This window comes from Sus scrofa, chromosome 16, assembly GCF_000003025.6.
Source record: "Sus scrofa isolate TJ Tabasco breed Duroc chromosome 16, Sscrofa11.1, whole genome shotgun sequence".
NCBI classification, from domain to species: Eukaryota; Metazoa; Chordata; class Mammalia; order Artiodactyla; family Suidae; genus Sus; species Sus scrofa.
In genome coordinates this window covers 53,866,755-53,892,755 of record NC_010458.4, presented here as the reverse complement: position 1 = coordinate 53,892,755, position 26,001 = coordinate 53,866,755, and the positions used below count along the sequence as shown (strand labels likewise).

The following is a 26,001-nucleotide window of genomic DNA, read 5'->3' as shown; positions in this document are numbered from 1 at the left end:
ATCTAAATATTGACCAGAAGTGAAATCAGGGAAGGTGCTGACAATTTCCATTTTTATAAGCGGATGGGCTCTGCAGCCAGTCTTCAGATGATCAGCAGGATTTTTCAAATCCTTCCTGAGCGGTTATTTGTAAAAGGAGTCCTGAGAGGTCGAGGAAATTAAAAACAGCTCATTATTTTTCTCCTGAAATAGAGGTGTGAATGACTTTTGCAAAACTAATCAAGCCCAACACGAAGAGTCAGGACCCCATCAGAACTTCCAGGAGCCAAGTTCCTGTTCTTTCCTTTTGACTTTCTGAGTCTCAGTTTCCCTATCTGCAAATTAGGGATAAAAACCCTATCCAGTTCTTAGAGTTTTTATTGAGAATAAACAAGAAAAGTCATGAAAAGTGTTCGGCCAAGTTTCTGACACCTCGTAGGACACCTCGTAGGACACCTCGTAGGAAGCGTGGAAGTAGTGGCTAATATCATCACTGATCTGGTGGATACTGATGTGGCTATTTGAAGCCATAAGCCTACCTGTCATTCTCTTCCATACTACTCAACATCAGCTACTCTAACCCTTGCTCCCGGCCCCTCATTCAGAGCCTCCACTGATATACAGGGCCTGCTCTGTGGGCACATGGGTTGGTAACTGGATGGTGCTTTTTGAGTAGAACAGGACTCCTTTCCACTGGCAGCCGATGCTCTTATCTAGGCACAAGAGTTAGGGCATGGAGTGATGCTGAATTTCAGTATGCATGTGCTCTTGTGAAGTGCACAACCTTACAGAGCGTCCCACTCCTTCCTATCCTTAGAGCTCTCCTTGGAACCCACTCCCATTAGTTCACATCTGTCTTAAAGTGAGGGCCCCACACTGAATGGAGTAATGAGACATTTTCTACAGTCCTGTATTCCATCTTCCCAGAAATATTTCTGGAAGTGGCAAGGGGGCTGCAAGCCTGAAAGGAACAGAGAATGTGTGTTCTGGGCCCTAGATCCCACTCATACTGGTTCCGTGCCTGAAAGAGGACCTGTCCTAAGATGTACACCATACATGATATTTAAAGGAATAAATAAAAGCCCGCTTCCATCAGCACTGACAGAGGATGTGCCTGGGCTCCCCCCTCTGAAGCCCTTCCATACTGAATGCAAATCAATTCATCAATTCCTGGGAGGTGTGTGCTCCCTCCAGCACCACCTCCCCAAGGCAGGAGCACAGCTGTAGAGTGGCCAGTGTTCTGCCTCCCCTCCTTCCACCAAGTGAGGGGGTATGGCATCAATTCAAGAGTCTCACAGCTCTATTTCATTATCACATACGTTCCCTATATGACCTTGCTAGGACCTAGTTAGAACCCAGCCCCATGGGTCTTGAGCCTAACCTACAAATTGAGGGTGATAATATCACCAACCTCAAGGAAATTATGTGAGTATTAAATAAAACCAGCTTAGCACAACATCTGGAACACAAGTACTCAATAAATGATAGAACCATATATTGTGATTAGTTTTTATTTCTATATCTGCTTCCACAGCTAGACTGTGAACTCCTGGAGGTCAGTGAATTTCTAGTTCTGAGATCTCTGAATTCCAAGTTCCTGGAATAGGACCGTTGAGTTCACAGATAGATAGATGGGAGGTGGTGGATGGGTGGGTGATTTCAAACCAATCTGCCCACCTACCTCACCAACCCTAGACCCCATGAGCAGGTTTCTTACCTCATGGATAAAGAATAAAGAGATGAAGAAAGCTAAGACTTTGTTTTTATAAACCCTTGCTTCTCAAAGGACCAAGAGTGTAGCATCACCTGGGAGCTTGTTAAAATGCAGAATCTCAGGCTCTAGCCCAAATCTGCTGAATTAGAATCAATGAATGTCATGCCCAAGAGATTCCCGAGCACTGCAATACGCAAAGCACTGCACAAACCAATGGCTCTTGGAGTTCCTGAACCATTACTGTGCTGCAGTGGGATAGGCAGCATCTCTGGCCCAGCACAGTGGATTAAAGATCCAGCATTGCCTCAGCTGCAGCATAGATCATGACTGTGGCTCAAATCTGATCCCTGGCCCAGGAACTCCGTGTGTCAAGGGATGACCTAAAAAGAGAAAAAAGAAAAAAAAAAAAACCCACAAATGGTTCTTAATATTGGCTGCATGCTGGAACCACCTGGAGAACTTAAAAAAAAAAAAAATACTGGATCCTGGCCCCCATCCCCAAAGATACAAAGACATTGACGTAAGGTGGACACTGAGCTTTGTAAAAGCGCCCCTTGTGATTCTACCATGCGACCAGGGCAGAAAACCACTGTTCTGGCCACATTCAGACCCTGAGATGCCTTCTACCTGGGAAGTTGTGAAAATCGCACTCTAAACACTGGGACAGGATTTCATTGCGTTGTCATTAGGATGGAAAGCAGAGCTGGCAATGGCCATCCCCGAAGGAGGTAGGCACAGCTGTGACTGAGCCAGACAGGCTGAAATCACAGGGTAATTTGCATCTCTCCTTGAGAGCGGGGAACAGGTGCTTCTCCATGGCGAAGATGGATTTGTCTGATCGCAGCCACAGTTTGAGATGTCGCCTCCTTGCAGCCTGGCTTGGGCAAAATGACCCTCCAGAGTCCTTGCCTTCCTCACCTTCCCCGTCCTAGGAGCGCTTGGGACTTAAACTGCTCCACGGAGAGTAGGCAGAGACAAACGTAGCCTGGGAAATGCTTGTCTACACAAGATGCCTGAAAACATCCCACAGCGTTTCTCTGTGGGAAACACTGAACAGGGGTCATCTTGACACCCAAGGTCACCACTTACTACTGGAGTGATCCCAGGCAGGGCATTTAACCTCTCTGAGCCTTGATTACCTCATCTATAATCTTTATCAGAATTACCATCCTCATTTCTTTTTTAAAAAGGGATTAGACAGTGTCTAGTACAGAATAAGTGATTAATAAGAAGTAGTCATTAATCAAATTTTAATCCATCTGTCTCTCCCTACCTAGCCTGTGAGCTGCTTGAGGGTAGGCATAATTCTTTTTATACTTCTTTTTTTACTTTATCTTTATTTATTTATTTAGCTTTTTAGGGCTGCATCTGAAGCATAGGGAAGTTCCCAGGCTAGGGGTTGATTTGGAGCTGCAGCTGCCAGCATATGCCACAGCCACAGCAATGAGAGATCCAAGCCACGTCTGCGACCTACACCACAGCTTATGGCAACGCCAAATCCTTAACCCACTGAGCAGGGCCAGGGATTGAACTCGAGTCCTCATGGATACTAGTCAGGTTCATTACCACTGAGCCATGATGGGAATTCCACTTTTTTTTATTTTATCTTTGTCCCCGTCCCCACCCCACACAATGCCTAGCATAGGACCTAGTAACTAATAGGTACTTAAGGAATGTCACCATTTTTATTTTTGTCTTTAAAATGTAGACTATTAATATTATAATAAGTGCTATAAATTGTTCAAATACTCTATGCACATTTAAAATGAAAAATGAGCATTGTCCTCCTCTATTCCCCTCCTTAGACCCCTGGGCAGAAGCAACATCCGTTTTGAGTTTGGTGCTTATCCTTCTTGACTGAGTCTGTCACATTTATAAACACACAGAGACACATGAAGGAGACACACATTGCCACTTACATAGAATATTTATTGGTTGAGAGCAGGTGTTAGAGGCAGATTGTTGATGTTTACCAACTGTGTGACCTTGGGCAAGTTCGTTAACCTCTCTGTGCATTAGTTTCCCCACCTGCAAACATCCTATTTCATAAGACAGTGATGGGAAATTAAATGAGTTAAAATTTGTAAGACATCCTGGATAATGCCTGGGATGTGGCAGTTCTACATGAGTTGGTTCAATAAGAAACAAATAGTATTCTGAGACTCGGTTTTCTCAACTATACTGTTTTGTAGAGCTTTTTGTGTCAAAACACATTGATCTCTCATACTTTTCAATGGCTTCATAGAATTATGTTTTGTGAGTATGCTTTAACTGGACATTTTAGATGGTTCCAACTATTTCACTATTAGACACAATTTGTAAAGATTATAAATACATGTTGCATACTTCTGGAATTATTTCATAGAATAGATTTCTCCAAAGTAGAATAATTGGATCAAAGGGTATGTACCCTTACAATTTTGGCAGATATTGTGAAAATTGCTACCCCCCAAAAGTTGTACTGATTCACTCCCAATATGGGTTGGTAAAAGCGACCATTTCCCCAACACCCATGCCCAAACTAGAAATTTATTTTTATTTTGTTTCTCATTTTGATGGTGGGGGAGTAACTTAAATATGTTCTACTTTGTATGGGAACATAAATATATAAAAGAACAAGCGCTCGAGTAAAGGAACAAAATGAGCCAATGAACCAGATTCACTGGTTGGTTTGGCTTGTACACCATCCACCCTACTCCAGCCCTGGCCCCAACCCGAACTCATTTTTCTCGTGGCCACGAGCTCACTGTCCTCGTGTCTGTGCGCAGCCTGATGGAGTGTGCCGCAGAACACCCGACTATCTCCAAGTCCGTGGAGAACTTCGTGAACCTGGTCAAAGGCCTCCTGGAGAAGCTGCTGGACTACCGGGGCGTGATGACAGATGAGAGCAAAGACAACCGCATGAGCTGCACTGTAAACCTGCTGGTAGGTGGGGCCTGCCCCAGGGCCAAGTCAGAGCAGAGTCTTGCAGGCAGGCCTGGCTTTGGGTTCCACTGTTGCTCTTGTTGGGGAAGGATCCCTGAAAGCTTTAGAAATCAGGCAAATGTGAGATGGCATCCCTGCCCTGACATCTGCCAGTTCTGTATCTTGAAGTCAATCATTTCACGTCTCTATGCCTCAGTTTCCTTACAGATGAAATGGGAATGAGTATAGTGGGCTCTCCCTATCCATGGGTTCAGCATTCACTGATCCAACCAACCGCAGATGGAAAATAATCAGGAAAAAAATTCCACGGAGTTCCAAAAAGCAAAACTTAAATTTGCCACCTTGCTGGCCACTATTTGCATAGCATTTACATTGAATTTACAACTATTTACATAGCATTTAAACTGTTTTAGTAATTACAAGTAGATGATTTAAAGTACGTGGATGTGCATAGGTTATATGCAGATACTACACCATTTTATATGCAGTATATAACTTGAGCACCCTCGGATTTTGGTATCTGTGGGGATCCTGGAACCCAGTCCCTGCAGATACCAAGGGATGACAGTATTTCCTTTAGTGCTTGACACATGACGTGGAAGGAAGGTGGCAGTAGAAAGTGGTTAAAAGTATGAGCTTTAGAGTCACACAGCCAATGGCTTCTCATCCTAACCTCTAACAATTAATGGAATACATAAGGAAGTTTTCCGAAGGTTTAGTTTGCTTATCTGCTCCATGGAAAAAGGACTAATACCTTTTTCATAGACTGCGCAGTCCTGACCCAGGGTTAAATGATCATCATGGGTTAGTTTCCTTCTTTTACAGAAGGAAGCAATACTAATAACTAGGATTTATAGAAAATTACCATGGGACAGGCTAACCAGAGAAGCTAATCCCAAACCCAGACTCTTAACCCCTGTACCACGCGACTGCTCTGGGCCAGCCTCCAGAAAGACTCCCTTCAGTGGTCCTGTAATGTGGTCCTAAGACAGCTAGTAGCAGCCACGATGCTTCATACCCAGCATGCCAGCCCATCCCAAAGCAGCTTAAATGAATAAAGTTGGCCAAAAGACCATGAGGCATCTGTCACCTCAATCCCCCTGCCATTCCCAGTGTTCCAGAAATATAAAGCCTATCCCCATAGTTCTGTCGTGTGTCCTCTGTTTACCCTAAGTGGACTCTTTTTAACCAACCTCGATATTGCCATTGATTTTCTGCAATGCTAAGGGGAGCTGAAAACTCCTGATTACAGCAGAAAGGAATTCATTGCTAATAACTCCACAAGGACTAATTTACATAAAGAGCATGAAGAGGGGTTTTCCAGGAGTTTAGTGGTTTCTCTCTTTGGAGAGGTGGGAGTTGTAGAAATTGACCTTCAACTATCAGAATCTGACCTGGGAGAGAGTTGGGACAGGCAGGCCTGTAAGTAATTAGACTCTGCTAGATGTTGATGTGTGTCCGAAACATGGTATCAGGGAGAACAAGATGGAGTGGGGCTGTCTGAAGGTCTGGTATGGCTCTGCCTTCAGGACTGTGCCCTGGAGCGCCTGGAACACATCACCTCGCCCTCTCGGAACCTCATATGCACATTAAACCAGGATTTTCTCAAAATGTGGCTTATGGATCAGATCATAACCTCCTGGCCCCAAATCTGAAAGGCTTATTTTATTTTATTTTATTTTATTTGCTTTTCAGGGCTACACCTGCAGCATATGGAGGTTCCCAGGCTAGGGGTCAAATCAGAGCTGCAGCTACTGCCTATACCACAGCCACAGGAATGCTGGATCCAAGCTGTGTCTGTGACCTACACCACAGCTCACAGCAACACCGGATCCCCAACCCACTGATCGAGGCCAGCGATCGAACCTTCATCCTCATGGATGCTAGTCAGCTTCGTTTCTGCTGCGCCACAACAGGAACTCCAGAAAGGCTTATTTTAAAACGCACGAGATTGCAGGACAACTACTGAGCTAAATGAGCCTTGAGCTGGATTGGGTTTTGGCAAGTTTAAATGTTTTTGACTGTGGATTCTCAGCATCACTTCTGGTAGTTCTGCACCATCAGAAGTTATGATCTGTTATCATCACTGGGATCTGTTGTGATCACTATCACTGTTCTCCGATTATTGCTGTTGCTGTGATTCCAACTCAGGTCCCCCCGAGGGCAGGGTCTGAGCTTTTAAAGATCGCACTGGGCTGCCTTTCACAGGAGACTTTGTCAAAGTAAACGGGCTCCATCCTGGCAGCCCACCTCTCGGTGTAGTAAATAGCTCGGTTACACGCATCCCCCCCGACCCCGACCATGTGATGCCTGAGATAGTTCCTTGGTCCTTTTATACTCTAAGGATCAGGGAAGTGACTTGAAGGCAGAATCTTATAACAAAGCTGTTTGATGCATTTAGGAAAGTAAATCTCTGGTTCTGATCTCGGGGTGCCCAGAGAGTGGGTAGCGGTTTCCCCTCACCATCCTCACAATGCCCTCCACCCCTGCCGGCTCTGCAAGGAAAAACACTCATCACTGTTTCTCCTCCCTTATCTAGAATTTCTACAAAGATAACAATCGGGAAGAGATGTACATAAGGTAAGATTTTTGTTTTCTAAAACCCAGGCCTGCCGTGTCACTCTCCTGCTCAGTATCCATCGATGGCTCCCCACCGCCTTCAGGATAGAATTTAAGCCTATCTTCTTGACACTCAGGCCCTCTATGGACTGATTCCTATCAGTCTCCCCAGATTCAACTCCTTCCATTCTCCTGCAATCAGCCCCTCAGATCCACTTGGAGTTCTCTTGACCTGCCATCCTGTTTTTCTGTATCCACAGATCATATTTTCTCTAACCCACATTGTGGATTGAGCTGGTGCATTGCACTTAGGTTTGTTATAGGGCTGCCATGTGAAGCCCTAGTCCAGGGTTTGGGAGGCATATAGTTAAATCATTGGCCAGCCCAGCTTCAAAGGGAAAAAATACCAAGATGTATGATGCCTGCTTCTTTGTGGGCATTTAAAAGATATTTATTTGAAGGACTGGGGGGGGACATTTGCCTGGAGCAAAGAACTCCCTGGCCGGTGTTTCTCAGAATCCCTTTTTTTTTCTGAAGATTTTTTATTGTTATTTTTACTCGTTACAAAAATAATACATACTTATTACCAAAAAAATCCTCATAAAATACAGACAAGCAAAACAAAGAATGAAATAAACTCCCATAATCTATACATATTCTCAGACCTTTTAATATTTATATATAGATCAAATTCTATGCATGCATATTTTTTGCAAAAATGGGATCATATTGCTCATAATTTATTCTTTGCCTGATAAGAATTCCATGTCAACAGATGTATTTCAACATAATTTTTAATGAAACTATAAAAATTCTCTTCCCAGAATATACCATAATTTATATAGCCAATCCTATGTTGTTCAACATTTAGGTTGTTTCAACTTTTTTCTATCATAAATAATACAATGACACAATTCTCAGATGTGTGTTTTTATGCATCTCTTTAGGAGACAGAAGCTCACAAAGTGGAATTCACCATAAGGTTAATGACCACAGCTTTTTCAAGGCTTTTGGTACATTCTGTCAAAGACCAGAGACTCCAAGCCCAAACTTACTCTGCCATTACTGCAAATATTTTTAGATACTTAGTTGAGTGTTATTCCAGAAATAGGAACTATCATTTGGAAAAAAAGATAATTCCATAGGTTGTCCTGAGCTTGGATAGTATTTATAACATTGCCAGACGTGACTTACTCTGGTAGCACAAAGCTTTGGTCCGAAGGGCCCAGGGTGGGGGGTTACCTTTTTCCTCTGGGACCCTGGATAAATCACTCGGTCTCTTTGGGCTGAGGTGTCCCCCTGTGGAGTATTTCCATTCAGTCCTGAGGATTCAATGAGACGCTACAGGTAAAGTGCTTGGCACACGGTTCCCTCCCCCTAACCCTTTTTTCTTTTCTTCCCATTTTAGAAACACAGATGGTGAATCCCAGATCTCCATAAGCTTGGGAGATCTGAATCCTATAGTAATCTAGGAAAACCGCATTTGCCTAAACCAGACGTTGTAAACAGAATATAGTCTGAAAATCTGTCCTGTTTGGCAGGCATAGTATTTAAAAAGTTTTAATTGGTTGCCAGTTTTTAAAAATCTAGAGATGTTACATAAAAATCAAAATTTCTTTCTGCTGAAAAACTCAGAAGGTACGGCAACCCTGGGCCCTCATCTTTTGCTGACCACTATCACTTAGGCCAGGTGGTGGCGGCCCCTTTAGACAGGGAAGGGGTGCTCTGGTCAGGGCATCGTCCCCATTCCCCAGGGAACTTCATCCCATACCTCGCTCAAGCTGCCCACCTGGCATCTGTTTGTGTTTGAATCCCTAGTCTGGCCCATCAGGGTGTCGTCCACTGAGCTCTGTAGTTGGTCACTCAACCCTTGAGTTGACAAAGGACAGGAGGGGGTGCCTTGGCCAATTAAGAAGTTGGAAGCAGCAGGGAAGCTTTCCCTCTGACTCCTCTCTTCAAGTTTTTGGACCCAACCATCAGGAATATAAGAAACCAAAGGCAGGCAGGTGGAGATAAGGTAGGATTCGCCAGCACACAGGGGCTTCTAAGCATTGACCACAGGCTCAACATTCCCTCTGTGCAGGTCGTACAAGTCATTGATAGCACTATTGGTCAGCAGAAAGTTAAGGGGGAAAGTGACTGTCGAGGCAGAAATATCTAGTGTCAAAACCTGGTTCTATTTCTGGCTCTGTTACTTTAGCATAGGTCTCAGTTTTCTTATCCATAAAAAGCGTTGTTGGGAGGATGAATTGATATAATCTATAAAACACTCGTTTGTTGAATGAATGAATGAAGATTCTCTCGTGAATGCTCCCCTCTCATCCTCTTACCTTCAGATCTCAGTCCGATGGTCCCATGATGGGAACCTTTCTGGAAGCCCCAGCTGGATGACGCCTGCTCTCCTAGTACCATAGACCTCTCCTTCACAAAGGCCACAGCCGTAGTTTTGCAGTTACTCACTGACACCTGTCCCCTTTCCTAGACAGTCAATTTCAAACCCTGAGAATGACATCTGCTGTTGCCACCACTTATCTCTAATGTCAGGTACTGCCTGTGTGCGAAGTACATCTTTGCTGATTAAATGAATACATGAGCAAAAGGTCACTAGCTCATTAGTTATCAAAAAGCCACTAATTGACCTTTCTTCCCCTCCAAATCTTTGGCAGTCTCAGTTCAGGCAGCCTCCATTTGGCCCACGGGCCATGTTTTATGCAGTCGGAGACATTAAACACGAGCTCCTCCTTGGCTGATGTTCTATGCAGAAAGCTTTCTTCTAACAGGAATCCAAGCCTGAGCATGGAGACCTGCTTTGAGTGCAGATGTTTGAGAGGCCCTTTGTTCCCAGTCGTGAGACAGCCAAGGCAGAGTCTTGGCACCATTGCAGACGGCACCCTTTCTCTTGGAGGAAGGACCAAGGGCATTGCATCTCAGCATTACCTTTACCAAATTGCTAAGTGTTGGGTTTGAATAAATGCTTCTGATAACATGCAAGTCACCAAAGCAGTGGTTTGGGGGCTCTGGATTCTGTTTCAGTGGAAGAAGGGAATGTTTTGTAGAAGAACCTGGTCCACAGTGATAATAGATAATAGTTTTCCTTGCTCAGTGCTGGCTATGGGCTAATCACTCTTAGTGCATATTTGCTTTCATTAGCAGCGATGCTGGCTGTTACTCACAGAGCCTTTTATACATGGTCTGCCTGGCCCTGTATATACCCAGCAACCCTATAGGTAGATTCTATAAGCACTGCCATTTTACAGGTGAGCAAAAAAACTAAGGCACAGGGAAGTTAATTCACTGCCTCTTAAGACTTATTATGTATCAAATAATTGACCAAAATGCCTTTCGTTTGTTCTGGTCCTGTCCTTAACACGTCTCAACTGTGGAGTCATCCTAGGGTTCAGAACTGGATCCTCACATTGCAAAAGGATGGGAGGTGGGAGTGTGGTTATGGTTGAATAGTAATTCTCCTTGCTGACAGCTCCAGGTCTCCAAGTGAATAGCCAATCTCTAGCCCTTGGTCCACTTCCTTTTCTTATCGGAAAACTCACTTCCTGGAGTTCCTGTCATGGCTCAGTGGTTAACGAATCCGACTAGGAACCAAGAGGTTGTGGGTTCGAACCCTGGGCTTGCTCAGTGGGTTAAGGATCCGATGTTGCTGTGAGCTGGGTGTAGGTCACAGACACGGCTCAGATCTAGCATTGCTGTGGCTGTGGTATAGGCCAGCGGCTACAGCTCCAGTCAGACCCCTAGCCTGGGAACCTCCATATACCGTGGGTGCAGCCCTAAAAAGACCAAGAAAAAAAACCTCACTTCCTTTATACCTAAAGAACATTGAAGAGGGTAGGAGCTGCCCTTTGCAGTGCTGTGGCTTGTCCACACCCTGTGAGTCACACAGTGATCAGAGCATGGGCTCTGGGCAGTTAGACGGGAGCACGTTCCAGTTCTTCCATTCACGGGCACGTGACTTCCGACAAGCGATTTATTTCTTCTTTGATTTCCCTTACTTATCATATTGCATTGGCCAGAGTCTTCAGCATCCAGTTGAATACCAGCTGGAATGGCACCTAACTTCGCTAGGCCAGAGTTTTCTTATCTGCAAATGGGAATTCTCAATGGACCCATTTTACAGGACTGTCAGGAAGATTAAGTGCTCTGAAGCATCTAAAATACTTAGCATGATTCCCATTACAGACTAAATGCCCCCCAAGTGCTAGATGCTGTCATTGGCACTCATGCAGGGGGGCTGGCTAGCAGAGGATGGAGGACTCCATTGCGACTCTAAGAGGCACTCTGTTGTTCCCTATGGCTCTACCTGGCCCTACCACCTGCTTCTTATTGCACCTGGTAATTTAACATATTTCCCCAAACAGATACCTGTACAAACTCCGTGACCTTCACCTAGACTGCGACAATTACACAGAGGCCGCCTATACGCTCCTTCTCCACACCTGGCTCCTCAAGGTACTGCCCTTCCAGGGAAGGGGTTCATGCTGGGATGCCCATGGAGCCCCCACAGCAAGTTGAAGAGTTAAAAAAGAAAAGAAAAAGAATTAGCCAAATAGATTCTGTTTTGCTCTGTATCCCCAAACCCTTAGCCTGGCAGGTAACTTTTCTGCATTGCTCTCTCTGGTCACATAAGGTTTCAGGTGACCTTCACATCTAGCAGCAAAAACAACCCCCCGAGATATGTCTTGCAGTTTTACATAACATCCAAACTGTTTTATATAACATCCAAACATCAACTATAAATCATTAGCAGGCCCCATGAGATGTTTTTCTTCTCTTGAAAGTGCTCCTGGAGCAGGACAAAGTCTGAAGGATTTCCTTTGACTTTTGAAGACTGGGGACCACGTCTTGCAGGATTTCAGAGAAAAACTACAAACCACCCATGTGAGCCAATAGAGAGTCAGATCAGTATGACTCTGCAGAAATGAGGAGGCACCTCCCGGATGGAAACTGCAGACCAGCATCTCTCTGACTGACACTCAGGGCCGCGGGGAGGCCAGCAGCGGTGTTTGCAGGGCTTTCTCCCACTGCTCAGCAGTGGGAGAGACACCTGCCCCAGGTCACCACGTATGTCCTTTCTCCGCAGTGGTCAGATGAGCAGTGTGCATCACAGGTCATGCAGACAGGCCAGCAGCACCCCCAGACCCACCGGCAGCTGAAGGAGACGCTCTATGAGATCATCATAGGCTACTTTGACAAAGGAAAGGTAATCAGTCCCTGGCTTCCTCTCTCTGTGGGAACCTAGTTACCAGGAAGGACCGTTCTCCCCCATACTCAACACCCAGTCCACATGCAGGTCTGGTCAGCTCTTGTTCTCAATCCTAAGTCTGATCACTTCTCTCCATCTCCATTCCTACCACCTTTTTTCAAGGCACCAACACTGACCACCTGGATGCTCAGTGAGTCCTAAGCAATCAGCCTGCTTCTGCTATTACCCCTATCCTCCAGGTAGGAAACAGGGTGATCATAAAATATGTATTGGATCATGCTATTGTCCTGCTTACCATCATCTCAAATGGCTGTCCATCAACTTAGAACACTTACACAACCCTCCCCGTGAACCACGAGGCCCCACATGAACTGTGCCCTGACTACTTCTCTCATTTTATCCCTGCCAGGCTCCCTCTTGTGCATATGTTCTATGCCAAGCTCTTTTCTGCCTCAGGGCCTTTGCACTTGCTTTTCCCAGCCTAGAACATTTCTCCTCCATATATCCCCATGGCCAGCTCCTTCTCATGGCTCAGAGCTTTTCCCAAGCAAAGGATGTCATGTCCTAAAGGAGGCCTTCTCAGGCCACACAAGCCACAGCAGCACCCCTGCCATGAGTCACCCTTATTCCTTTTTCAGAGCACTTGTCACTGTCATCATTTTGTCACCTTGATAATTTCATTTTTACTTGCTCATTGTCTGGCTCCCCTCCTTAGAAGGCTATGAGCACAGAGATTTGTCTTGTCTGTTGAGTGTCCAGTAGCTGACAAAGTCTGAGATACAGGGCCCAAGAGATATCTGTTGAATAAATGAATTAATTGAATATATGAGTGACATCATAGTGTCATCATTGATCTCTAAACAGCAAGAACAGGGTGCTTTGTTGGGTTTGGTCCAACTGCTGCCCATCCTCCAGTCTCCAGGAGACCTTCAGGAAGCACCAGCTCAAATGCCACCACTCATCCCGTGGGAGACATGGCGTGGTGGCTAAGTGCTCAAGCTCTGGGTTTCAAACCTCATTCTTCTACCACCTGCAATCTCCTTGGTCTTTCAGAGACTCCAATTCCCTGTCCACGATATCAAGATATCAGTAGTACACACTTCCTAGTTGCATTATGAAAATTAGGTGAGGGGAAAAACAAACAAACAAACAAACAAAAAAACTCATGTAGAGCATCCAGTATAGGAGTTGGTACATGGTAATAGCTGGTTTAATTTTAACTGTCATCATTATTACCTACTCTGTCTTCAAGGCCCCAGTTGACTGGCCGCTTCCTCTATCAAGCCTTTCTTGAGTCCTCCAGCTTATCTACAGCCCTGCCCCTCCTCGGAATGGCAAGGCCTCTTACAGTTCATCAAGACACAATTTAACACTTAATTTTGGCCTGTTCTGTCACCGCAGTTCATTGCATCTGTCTTAGTCTGATCTCCCCACCTTCCCTGGAAAGATAAGATGAGGTAATGTCTGTGGAGAGGCTTATAAATTCCCAGGAGCTGAGCAGTTGGAGAACACGGTTTTTATAATTTACAATCATAAGCCTCTTGAGGGCAGAGACTGTGCCATCCCGGAACCTCCTGTCCTGCTGGGCGTCACGTCAGAGCTGACTCCTGCTTTATCAGCTGATGAAGTCAGCCACCTTGTGAAAGCCCCCAAAGGACATGTTGAACCTTCTCCTCTGCAAAGTATCCAGTTCAGCCCACCCTGTGCTGAACAAAGAGGAAAAAAGGCCTCTTCCCCCAGGGTCAAGGGGCTTACTATCTAGTTGGCAAAACAGACATAGCATTCATCATCTTGCTTTGCGCATAACCCTTCGGTGTTGTACAATAATGGGGGAAGGGGGAGGGGACAGGGTCCTGCTAAGTTACTTTGGGAGCAGAGAGGAAGGAGCAGATGGGTATAGCTCACTCTGAAAGCCACTGCTGTGGCTTCTAGAATGAAGCCCAGACTCTTCAGCATCCCTTTAACTTCCTTTCCCCACATCTTCCCTCATGGAGTCTCATTGATCCAGACACACACAATGGCCTTCGACTCCATAAGTCTATCTGTCCTTACCTGGTGGACTCCTCTACATCCCTCAAAACCCAACTGTTACATCTATTTATGTGTATGCTTTATCCACTTCTGTTTCATGAAAGCAGAGACTGTGTCTTGTCCATTTTTCTATCTCTACCACCACTATATGCTGTAACGTGCCTAGAAGTCAGCAGGGCTCAGTAACTAATTTATGAGACTGAGAGGGATCAGTGACTGTCAGAGGTCCCAGTGAGCACATGGACAGATCTCAAGGAAATTCCAGGTATCTGACTCCCTGCCTGTACCCATCCTTGGCCCCTTAGTGGTCTCTTAACACACAAGGAAGAGTATTTCTGGCATACTATGCTGGGAAGTTGGCAAAAACCTCCACTTGAACCAGACAGTCCCCTGGCCCAGCCCAGGGCCCTTACCCCCTTCTTCTGGTCCAAGCTAAGGAGAAAGCAAACCCCAGCCCAGCCTGGTCTGTGGACTCGATTCCTCCTGGCATATAAAGCATTTTTATGCTGCTCACTAAGTTGTCCATGGGTTTACAGCCATGGCTCCTCCACTCGGCACTTGCTTTTATTTATTTTTATGCTTGAATGCAGAGGGAGCAGTTTGGCTACAAAGCACACACTGCATTTTGGCAACCTCGCCTCTCTCCTCCCCCACCTCCCCCAGCTTCTCCATTTAGGGACATCTTCTATTTTCAACCAAATGTGAAATGTAATGGGTGTCCCTTGAGATTGCCAAGATCTCCAGCCCCCCAGCACCTCCCCTGCCTCTCTGTGGAGGTCCCTGACCCCTCGGTCTTAGAGGGAGGGACCATACATTGCTTTCACTCAAGAGAGAGTAGGGGGAAATGACCCCTTATGTCCAGAGTTTGTTTTGCAGTATTTCCTTTGAAAGATGGAAAAGATCTATTTTTAAAGAGTTTTAATCACTCTTTCTGATACCCTAGTACCGGCCCCACCTCCACCTCTATGCTGCCAGCTGCCCACTCACCCTAAATAATACCATTAAGAAGTGATGGGTATAAAGTTTCATTGATGCAAGATGAATATATTCTAGAGATCTGCTGTACAGCATTGGGCCTGAACAATTCTGTATTGTGCATTTAAAACTCTAGGACGGTAGATCTTAGGTTAAATGCTCTTACCACAGCCTTTCTTTTCTTGTTTTTTTTTTTTTTTTTTTTTTTTAAGTGAGAGAAAGAGAGGAAGGGAGAGAGGGATGAAAGTTGTCCAAAGGAAAAAAAGAAAGTGGCAGGGTTAGCAGAGTGGAAAGATCCCAGGAGCAAACATCAGGAGAGCTGGTTCTGACCCCAACTTGTCCCCAGAAACTCTCTGCCCTTGCACCACCTGCTTCCTTCTTTGTGAACCATTTTTCCTTGGAAAGTAGGGCTAACACCTCCCTGCCCCACCTGCCCACGGGGAGCTGAAGCAGCCACGTGTTCATGTACTAAGCACCTCTAAGAGAGGGAATCAGCACAAGGTCCAGGGTCGCCATCAGGTGTGCGTCCTGGCCCTGCTTTTGGCTGAGCACTTGGCTTGGAGCAGATGCTTTATGGGTCTGAACCTCTGTTTCTCAGCTGGGAGATGTGGATGCCACTAGTCACCTCTCAGAGTGCTGGGGACGATCCAGAGAGCATGCAAAGCATTTCGCCTAGTCTGTGGGTGTTCCATTATTAATCACAAAACTTGAGTGAGAGGTAGAGGAGATCTGCTTCCTGGGAAGCACCCAGCTCCCTGGGTGTGGGTCTGGGTCTGGGCTAGAGTCAGGCTGTGGATCTGTCCCTTCCTTGGCAAGGGCTCTGCAAGCCTGGGGGGGTCCCCCTAACCTGCATCCCTATGACCTTCCTTGTAGATGTGGGAAGAGGCCATCAGTCTGTGCAAGGAGCTGGCGGAACAGTATGAGATGGAAATCTTTGACTACGAGCTGCTGAGCCAGAACCTGGTAAGGCGTCCCAGGGGGAGCTGACTGCCCTGGAACTGGGAGCTCAGAGCCTGGGCTTAGCAGAGAGCCTGGGTCCAAGGAGGGGGAGGTGGGGACAGGAGACCAGGAAAAGAATGGAAGTAGCCCCTGAGCTGAGCAAGGCTGTGCTGTGCGTCTCCCTCCATGGTGGGAATTTTTCCAAAGGAAGGTCTTCTGGGAAAACTCATCAGCCACCGTTTCTCAGATGGAGTGTTAAGTACCTGCTTGGCTCTGGGGCTGCCACGGCCGCTGCACACCCAATAAACGCTGTGCTACACTTGCAGTAAAATTCCCGCAAATCACTAAGCCAATTAAATAAAGACGCAAATTTGTGCTTTCTGATTAACAGATAAATCACACTAAAATGCTCCCCATCTGGCCGTTTCCCATTAGCTCCTCAAAGCTCGAGCTTTGGTGAGGGGGGTGGGAGGTTGTGGGGAAGCCAGCCTATCCTGCTTAAGCTGCAGAGGCCAGGGCTTCACGGGGAAGTGGCCTCTGCAGGAAAAATGCAGAACTTTTTGGCTGCTCCCCCCACACAGCATTTCCTGCTGGCCCGAGAGCCAGGCCCCCAGGGCCCTACCTGAGCGCTTTTTGAGCGGTCCATCCAGCTGTTTCCAGGGAACCATAACATGCAAGTCAGAATGTCCGAAGAGGATTTCTAGCTTTTTTGGGGGGTGGGTGGGTATGGAGTTTAGTGTCCTAGGTTCTGATGCAAACACACCCACTGCTTGCACCAAGAAACACTTTTATCCACTTGAGTTTGTCCACATCGATGTTTGTGGGTGTGGAGGCACACCTGCCTTCTGAACATATATGATGTACACAACACACGCAGGACACAGCCACGCATACACATGCACACCCAGAATACATTCATGCACATGCTGACAGCCCACTTCTCACAGGCTCACGTTCACGTCCAGGGCCACATTTATCTTCCATCTTGTGTCCAATTTAAGATGCTATTATTTGTGAGGGGCGCCATTCTATTTTACCTGCTCCGTCATGATTTATCTCCAGTTAATAGCAGTTGGAAGATGCCATCCGGTGTAACATAAAATGCAAACTATTCTCAGAGATGTTAAAATAGGAAAAACACACACCTCTTAGCATTGTTGAAATGTTAGGTGTGAACGCCCGGGAGGACATATCTGTCCAGGGTCACTTACCTGTCTGTAGACTGTCGCAAACACAGCCCGGTGGGAGTGGAGTGATGACGGTGGGGGCTCTGAACAGGTGGCTGCATTCAGTTCCCTACTGACGGCCTGCACTAAAGGTACTATTTCTTTATCTGCAAAATGGAGATAAAACACTGTGGGACGGTTACGAGGGCGACGCAAGTCAGCGTGCTGGTGTAGGTCAGTGATTAACAGAGTACCCCGTATATGGTAACTGCAGCTGTTACTGCTGTGATTACACACATTTCCATGAATGGGCCAACAGGTGCACTTGGTCCATTGGTTCTGGTATAATGACCACGTCCTAACCATGGTCTCTTGGAGTCGAACGTGCCTTTAATAACACATCTGTGTTGTTACAACCTGTGAGTTTTCTTCTTTCAGATCCAGCAGGCAAAATTCTATGAAAGCATCATGAAAATCCTCAGACCCAAGCCGGACTACTTTGCTGTCGGCTACTACGGCCAGGGCTTCCCCTCCTTCCTGCGGGTGAGTCTCGGGGTGACCCAGGCACAGGCCAGGGCCCGGGGCCTCAGCATCCGGCTCTCCCTCTGTGCTCCGAGGCTCTGCTTGTGCCCAAACCCTGTGCCCTCCTCCATCTGAGTGCTGTCCCCACCCCCCATGCACACCCCAACCCCCCGTATCATCAGCACCTCAGCCACGCCCTGTGTTTCTCTACATTCACAGCAACCAGAGCTGCCTTGTGAGGTAGTGAGCGCCCCATCCCCAAATGGGGTGTTCAGAGCAGCTGGAGGAGCTGCCCAGCAGGCCCTGGAGCCCCTTTCTCTCATAAACACTATCAAGGCCCCGGAAGAAGTTCTGTATATGTACACTTTCATCTGTCTACATCTACCATATTCAAAATTAAAACTAAGAAGAATGTTAAATGCAACCATCTCTTGGTATCCATGGGGAATTGATTCTAGGACCCTCTCAGATACCAAAATCCGAGGACACTCAAGTTCCTTATGTAAAATAGTGCAGCATTCACATATAACCTCCCAAATACTTTAAATCACCTCTAGATTACTTATGATACCAAATACAATGTAAAAGCTGTGTAAACCGTTGCCAGAGTGCAGCAAACTCAAGTTTCGCTTTTGGGACCTTTCTGGATTTTTTTTTCAAATATTTTTATCTACAGTTGGTTGAATCCTTGGATTCAGAACCCAAGGATATGGAGGGTCAACTGTATCCATTTATTTAAAAGTAACAATAATAAGCCCATCATAGGTCAACATAAACTACAGCTTTATGAAAAAAATGGCTATGTTTTCCAATAAAAATCTGTGTAGTTAGATTATTTTCTATTTCTGCAAACTGGATTAAGAGAGGACAGCTAGACTCCTGTACTTGCTTCTGCATTCAGGGTGTTGTGATGCCACGCATCGTGCAGCCTCTGGAAAACTCTGCTGTGCGCTCTTGAGAGAATGAGAGTGAAAAAGGCAAACAGCATCTTCCTGTTATGATGAAAAGAGTTTTGATCTTGTGAGGCTCTGATGGGTTATGGGGACCCTCAGGGATCCTTGGAGCACAGCGTCTGAACCGCTGCTTTCATGGATTCGTCATTCATCGCGGAGAGCATTGGATTGGGTCAGCCAAAGGCTTTCCTTCTGGCCTTTGAGTCTACAGTTCAATCCTGAGGTCAAGGAGATACCAAAGAAACAGAAAATCTGCTCTCTGACCTCACCTGATTGAGTCTGGTCAAGGGGCCAAACCACTCACCGTTGCCAGTGGATGTGGAAGTCCGAGTGGGCCTCAGGAGTGAGCACCTCGGGCTGCAGAGCAGATGGTGAGGGTTTCCTCCATGGAAGACACATGACTTCCCACACCTGTTGCTGCATCACGACCCCCTGGGGCACTTGTTGAAAGTCCATGTTCCTGGGCGCCACTCCCACAGGCTTCATTTCAGCAGCTCTGGAGTGAGGCCTGGGAATCTGAACTTCTGCAAGGCTCATAGGCTTCTGTGATGAGGGGCTAGGTTTGGAGGCACTGATACATAGAGGTCAGTGACAGTTGTGGGTTTAGACAGAAGAATTCAGAGGCCACTGGGGGCAGCAGAGTGGCACAGCTATGGTCCAGAACAGGGTTTCTCAGCTGCATCTCTATGGATATTTTAGGCCGGATAACTCTGGGCTGTGGGGCTGTCCTGTGTGTTGAAGGATGTTTAGCAACCTCCTGAGCCTCAACCCACTAGGTTCCAGTAGTGCCCCTCCCCAGAGCTGTGATAACCTACAGTATTTCCAGACATTGCCAGTGCCCCTTGGGAGGCAAAATCACCCCCTGTTTGAAAGCTACTGGTCTAGAAGAGGCTAACGTGGTCCAGGAAGGATAGAGAGTGTGTTTCCATGGAGCCAAGTGACGAGGGACCCAAATGCTGGTCTCTTCTAGCCCACAGGTCCGGCCCACATGGTCCATTAAAGGCAGGAGGGAAACTATGTGGTCATGTAAATGGGAAGAGTGGGTGTGACGACGGTGAAAGCTGAGTGGGGAATGATTCTGGAAGCTGCATATAGGATGGTTTGCGGAAGTTCTCAGCATCTATGATCTCCTCTCCCTTTAGAACCAATCTTTTTTAAAAAGTGCTCTGCCTGGCTGGATAGTTGTTGAATTCAGCCCCTCCTTTCCCTTGGGAAGAAACAGTGATGGGAGAGATCTATAGGAGGTCACCACAGCCCTGGCTCGTGCCACAGCCTCCTAGCCTCCTAGCTTTGCTTGCGCCATGTCCTCCAAGCCCAGGCCCTGGGATCTCTGATGGGTGTCATTTCTTTGCAGAACAAAGTGTTCATCTACCGAGGGAAGGAGTATGAGCGAAGAGAAGATTTCCAGATGCAGCTGATGAGCCAGTTCCCCAACGCAGAGAAGATGAACACAACCTCTGCCCCCGGGGATGACGTGAAGAACGCCCCAGGCCAGTGTATCCTTGAAGAATGTCCCAGCCAAGGGCCACGCATAGGCAGCCCTGCCAGGACTTGAGTCCATAGCGCTCAGAACTGCTGCCAGAATCCTTGCAGTGGTGCCAATTCTAGTGTCCAGTGAAGGATCCAAAAAGAACCCATCCCAGGAACTCTAAATGCTGCCTTCATTGATAAATTCACTCACTCACTCGTTCCTTCTTTCTTGTGATGCATACTGTCAAGCCCTGACTCTGCCAAGCATTGTGCAAGGCTCTGGAAATGACACTCACAAAATGGCCCTACCTCCAGGGATCTTCTAGTCTATACAGTAAGACAGTGAACAACTAATTGCGTCACAATATGCCTTTATAAAAGTGTGCCAGTGCCAAAAGAAAGCCCTGCAGGGTACCGTGTTTGGGAGGCCAGGGAAGGTTCTTGGAGGAAGGTGATGCTTATGGTGAATAATGAGCCCAGGGTTAGTGGGAGGTGGGAAGAGTGTCCCAGACAGTGGGAAGGACCATCATGTACAAAGGTCCTGAGGTTCCAAGAACTGAAATGATGCCACATTGCCCTTAGAGTAGCCAGAAGGGCATGAGAAAGGGAAGCAAGAGTCCGGGGTGGTGATGCTGGAGACCCAGGCAGGGGTCAGATGATACAGACCTTGTTCAGGAGCTTTGATTTTACTCTTTCTCATGCCCTTCTTCTGTTCCTTAGACATGCCCAGCTTGTTCCTACCTCTGTGCCTGGGCATTTTCTCTTCCCTCTGCCTGGAATGCCTTTCCCCCAGCTCCTTTCTCACCCATCAGATCCCAGCTCAGTGTCACCTCCCAGTAGAGGCCTTCCCTGGTCACCTGATCAGAAGCCTTCAGCCCTGTGTTATTTCAAACCCTGTTTGTTTTCTTTTGAGAATTGGTCTCCATCTGTCTTCATCTTTTATGCATTTAAAGGACTCGTAGGCTAGAACTAAAACAGAAGCTCCAGGAGGGCAGAGACCCACTGCAGGAATCCCCAAGGCCGACTCTCCAGAAATGCTTGCTGGTTAACAGAAAGAGAAAGAAAACAAGAGAGAAGGGAAAAGAAAGAGGAGATGGACAGATAGCAGGAGGAAGGAGGGAGGGATGCACAGACGGAGCCAGCTCCCTGGACCCAGAGGGCCAAGCTGACAGGCGATGATGCTAGTGTGGTTCACTAGAGGGTGGTGGAAATGGGGCTCACGCGGGGCAGGGCAGGGCTCGCAGTGGCCCAGAGCACACAAGCCCAAGGGGAAGGCAGACAGCAGAGCGAGGGGGGAGGGGCGCGTTAACCCAGCAGGGCTCCGGTGCTGCACCCTGGAGCACAGATTAAGTTACAGCCTTTAAAATGGGGCTGACAGGTTGCATGGCTGGTCCGCTAAACCTGCCGAACCTTAATCCAAATATTTTCCCCTCGGGTGATAAATATTCATCTGTAACCTTTTCATTATGCTCGCCTGCCCTTCATGCTTGCTCTACCAGGGTTCTTTGCAGGAGGAATTCAACCGGTGGTGGGGCTGGCTGGTTACAAATGTGAATTTGGTCCCAGGCGAGACACGGGATTAGTACTGAGGGCTTTCCAAGTGGACATCCTGGTGCCGAACGGCTCCCTGGCCTTTTAACTTGTGGTGGGAGGAGAGCGCGTGTGTCACCGAGCCATGTCGTCACACGCAGGCCTGATCCGGCTCCAGGAGCCAGGTGGAGAGGGCAAGAGGCAGGGCTGACATTCGCTGAACGTCCTCGACATGCCACACATGAGGCTGGGTGTTTTATAACCACCATTTCTTTAATCTCCATAAAGCCCTGTAAGATGGGTATTAATTTTTTTCTATTTCATAGAGAAGGGATACGCGGGGCAGAGAAGTAAGGCCATTTGCCTAAGATTACAAAGCTGGTTAGTCATGGAGATGAGATTTGAACTCTAAGATCTGTCTTTCTCAAAGTCTGGTTCTTTCTATAATGCTATCGTTTTGTTTAAGATGAATGGACAGAATGCCCTTTGTCCGTTCTGTCATGTTCATCATGTACCAGGCATGTTTCATGCATTGTTTCATTTTATCTTCGTAGTAATTCTAGGAGTTGAGTATTGTTACTCTCTGCATTTTGCAAATAAGAAAACTGAATCTTGAAAAACTTGAGCAGCTTGTACCAGGTCTCAGGAATTGATCAAACTAGGATTTGAACTCTGTTCTGATTTTTATGAAAATCTGAGCTTTTTATGCTCTCTTCTCTTGCCTTCATATGTCGAAAAGTTGACAGACACTTTGGAAAGGCGACAAACCTCGTGTCTTCTCACTTAAGAATCCAAGTAGGGGAAGACATTACAAAACAAAAGTTTCTCAGGAGTTCCCATTGTGATGCAGCAGAAATGAATCCTGACAATATCGATGAGGATGCAGGTTCAGTCCCTGGCCTCGCTTAGTGGGTCAGGGATCTGGCATTGCCATGAGCTGTGGTGTAGGTTGCAGATCCCGCATTGCTGTGGCTGTGGCGTAGGCCAGCAGCTGTAGCTCCAACGCCTAGCCTGGGAACCTCCATAGGCTGCAAGTGTAGCTCTAAAAAGCAAAAAAGTCTCTTACTTGGATGTCTCCTGTCCCTTGCCCTCCTCTCTGCCCAAACCTTGGGGCCAGTTCTGTGCATAGATTCCACACTGTTCCATGTGTAGATTCCACACTGTTCTATGAATAGATTTAACACATGGTAAGACTCTGGCCATGCATCCTGCTGGGCATCACCAGAAGACTCTGATATCACTGGCTTTCCCGGGACAGGTTTGGATTCTCCTCTTGGCCAAGGCAAGTTGCTAAAACCAACAGACATGGTTTAGTCCCTTCTTTAAAATGGGGGTTGGCAAACTTCTCTGCAAAGGACCAGATAGGATGTGCTTTAGACTTTGTGAGTCACGTGTCTCTGTCACAACTACTCAACTCTCTTGTGGTGCGAGAGCAGCCATGGGTAATACGAAAATGGATGGGTATAACTGTGCCCCAAGAAAACTTTCTCTGTAAACACTCAGATTTTTGAATTTAATATCATTTTCACATGTCATGTAATACTTTTTTTTTTTTTTTTTTTTTTTTTTGGTCTTTTTAGGGCCGTACCCATGGCATATGGAAGTTCCCAGGGTAGGGGCTGAATCAAAGCTGTAGCCACTGGCCTACGCCACAGCCACAGCCGCACCATATCCAAGCCATGTCTGTGACCTATCACAGCAACGCCAGATACTTAACCCACTGAGCAAGGCCAGGGATCGAACCTACGTCCTCACAGTTACTAGTCAGATTTGTGTCCCCTGAGCCACGATGGGAGAACCCCCACATCATACTCTTTTTTTCCCCCAAATATTTGAAAGTACAAAAACTCTTCTTAGCTGTGACCCATAAAAGAACAGGCAGTGAACCAGATTTGTCCCAAGGACCATAGTTTGCCAAGTCCTGTCCTAGACTTTATCCGGAGGGATCTCCCTCCCAGAGAAGGCTCTTCACTATATGGCTTGAGAAAGAAATCAATTTTCCTGAATGTTCTGGAAACCCTTCCAGTGGGCTTACCTGTTTGTGTTAAGCATTGCTTGCTCTTGCCCTGTCTTCTCTCTCCCTCTCTGTCTCCCTCTTTCTGGCTCTGTCTGTCTACCTCCCTATAAGGGACTTTTATTTAATGCAGAAATAGGCTTCAGAAGTAAAACAGCTAAATCCCCACCATATTTGTATGGAACAAGTTTATGGAGGGGGTGAATTTAACTTGCAATTAGGTTTGGGCTCTTTCTTATGTGTGAAATAATCCCAGCCTCTGCCGTCAGAAAGCTGACGATCTGGTGGGGGTGGGTAGGAGGGAGAAGTCGGGGAGCTGGAGAGAGAAGAGTTCAAAGTACAGACCTGACGCTGTGGAGGGTCGGGAAGGAAAAGGACACCCGGCTGAGGGTCGATTGAATGAACGTGGGGCTGTGGTGCTGATGTCGGGTCATATCCAAGCGAAGGGAACAGCAGAATCTGACGGCTGCTCCAAGATTACGGTGGGAAATGGGTTGGGAACCTATTGGAATATGTGAATACTCCATATTCAAATAGTGGCATACTTGAATGCTAACAAGAGGAGTTTGTGACTCCTTAGTTGGCAGGAATGTCACCCCAGGAAAAGAGTTTTTGGAGTTATGGTGTTCATCGGTACAGCAGAGGGGTGAGAAAGCTTGAATACCTGAAGAAGAGAGATGGGTAAAGAGCCATGGAAGATAGGGAAGGAGAAGTAAGGATCAGGGTGGGACCAGTGATGACTGACCTTGTTGATTGGATTTGCTGTATTACCAACTTATGGTGAATAAGGGTCTAGAATAGGCAGGATAAAGAGCTGGCCCACATGGTGCCTCTCCTGGAACACGTGCCCATGGCAGGCATCACTAATCGATCACGGAACTCTTTCCAACTGAGCCTGGACACAGCCTTACATTCCTGCCCCAGACAGTTAGTCTCAAACTTTCAGAGCCAGAGTGTAAAATGACATGTATATTCTTGCTCTAAAATAGTGCTTCTTAACCTGGAGTATGCATATGAATCACCTGAGGAGCTTATAAAATACAGACTCTGATTCAGTAGGTTTGAAGCAAGGCCTGAGAGTCACCACTTCTCACAAGCTTTCAGGTGATGCCAATGCTGCTGGTTGGAGGGCCACGCTGAATAGAAGGCTGGAGTCAAAGATAGCTGAGCTTTGAGTTAAAAGACCCAAATATAGACCCTTGCTCTGTGCTCCCAAACTGTGTGACCTTCAACAAGTTGTCCAGCTTCTTTGACCTTGATGTCCTTGTCTCTGGAAGGTATGCTTTACCTTGATAACACTGCTCAAAGAAACTGGAGGGATGCGAGGAGACCCTGGGGAAATGCGTTCTGCAATCGACTGAGGGCTCTACATGCTTGTTATTCTTGTTAATGATAATAGAGCAATGATAATGATAATCAAGGACTGCTAACCCACTGTTAGCAGAAGCAGAGCCCCAGGATGGGGTTGCAAGTGACAGGCAGCTCTCATCAAGCACCACAGGGACTGCTAACTCATCACTAGGACCTGCCGACTAGGTGATCAACCTGAGGTTGATCATTCATTAAAATCTGGCCCTAGAAGGACTGTCTTGGGAGGTCTCAGCCGGGACCTGCTGTGCTTAGAACTGTCTGTGTGGCTGACAACACGTTATGAGCTCTTAACAGCAGGAATCACAGACATCCAGTGTTTCACCGTCCAACCCGTCTTGGATGAACACCCGAGGTTCAAGAACAAGCCAGTGCCTGACCAGATTATAAAGTAAGTGCCACAGCCCAGGGGAAGAAGTGTTGGGGAGGAAAATCCATGGGCCGCCAATCTGAGCTGGTGGCAGGACAAGCCTTGGTGCCCTTCTAGTCCCTTCTCTACCTTAACCAGCCTGTTCTCCCTTTTCCTCTTGGGAGAAGCATTATCCCCATGAGCCATCTGGGCTCTGCACCTGAGAAGGGTGACATCAGAGATAGCAGGGAAGAACTAAGTCAGGCTCACCTTGCAGTAGGGTGAGTCTTCA

The 26,001-nt window shown here is 46.8% G+C and overlaps 1 protein-coding gene across 4 annotated transcripts in view; it reads left to right on the top strand.

Annotated features, from left to right (window-relative positions):
- The window catches only part of DOCK2 (dedicator of cytokinesis 2), a 405,461-nt gene that overhangs the window by 355,953 nt on the left and 23,507 nt on the right, over positions 1 to 26,001 (top strand). For all 4 annotated transcript variants that reach the window (XM_021076635.1, XM_021076633.1, XM_021076634.1 and 1 more), the window contains 8 exons: positions 4,462 to 4,618; positions 7,158 to 7,198; positions 11,548 to 11,638; positions 12,270 to 12,389; positions 16,272 to 16,361; positions 17,942 to 18,046; positions 20,333 to 20,474; positions 25,670 to 25,751. In XM_021076635.1, coding sequence (XP_020932294.1) covers positions 4,462 to 4,618; positions 7,158 to 7,198; positions 11,548 to 11,638; positions 12,270 to 12,389; positions 16,272 to 16,361; positions 17,942 to 18,046; positions 20,333 to 20,474; positions 25,670 to 25,751 — 828 coding nt within the window. The remainder of the gene's footprint in view (positions 1 to 4,461; positions 4,619 to 7,157; positions 7,199 to 11,547; positions 11,639 to 12,269; positions 12,390 to 16,271; positions 16,362 to 17,941; positions 18,047 to 20,332; positions 20,475 to 25,669; positions 25,752 to 26,001) is intronic.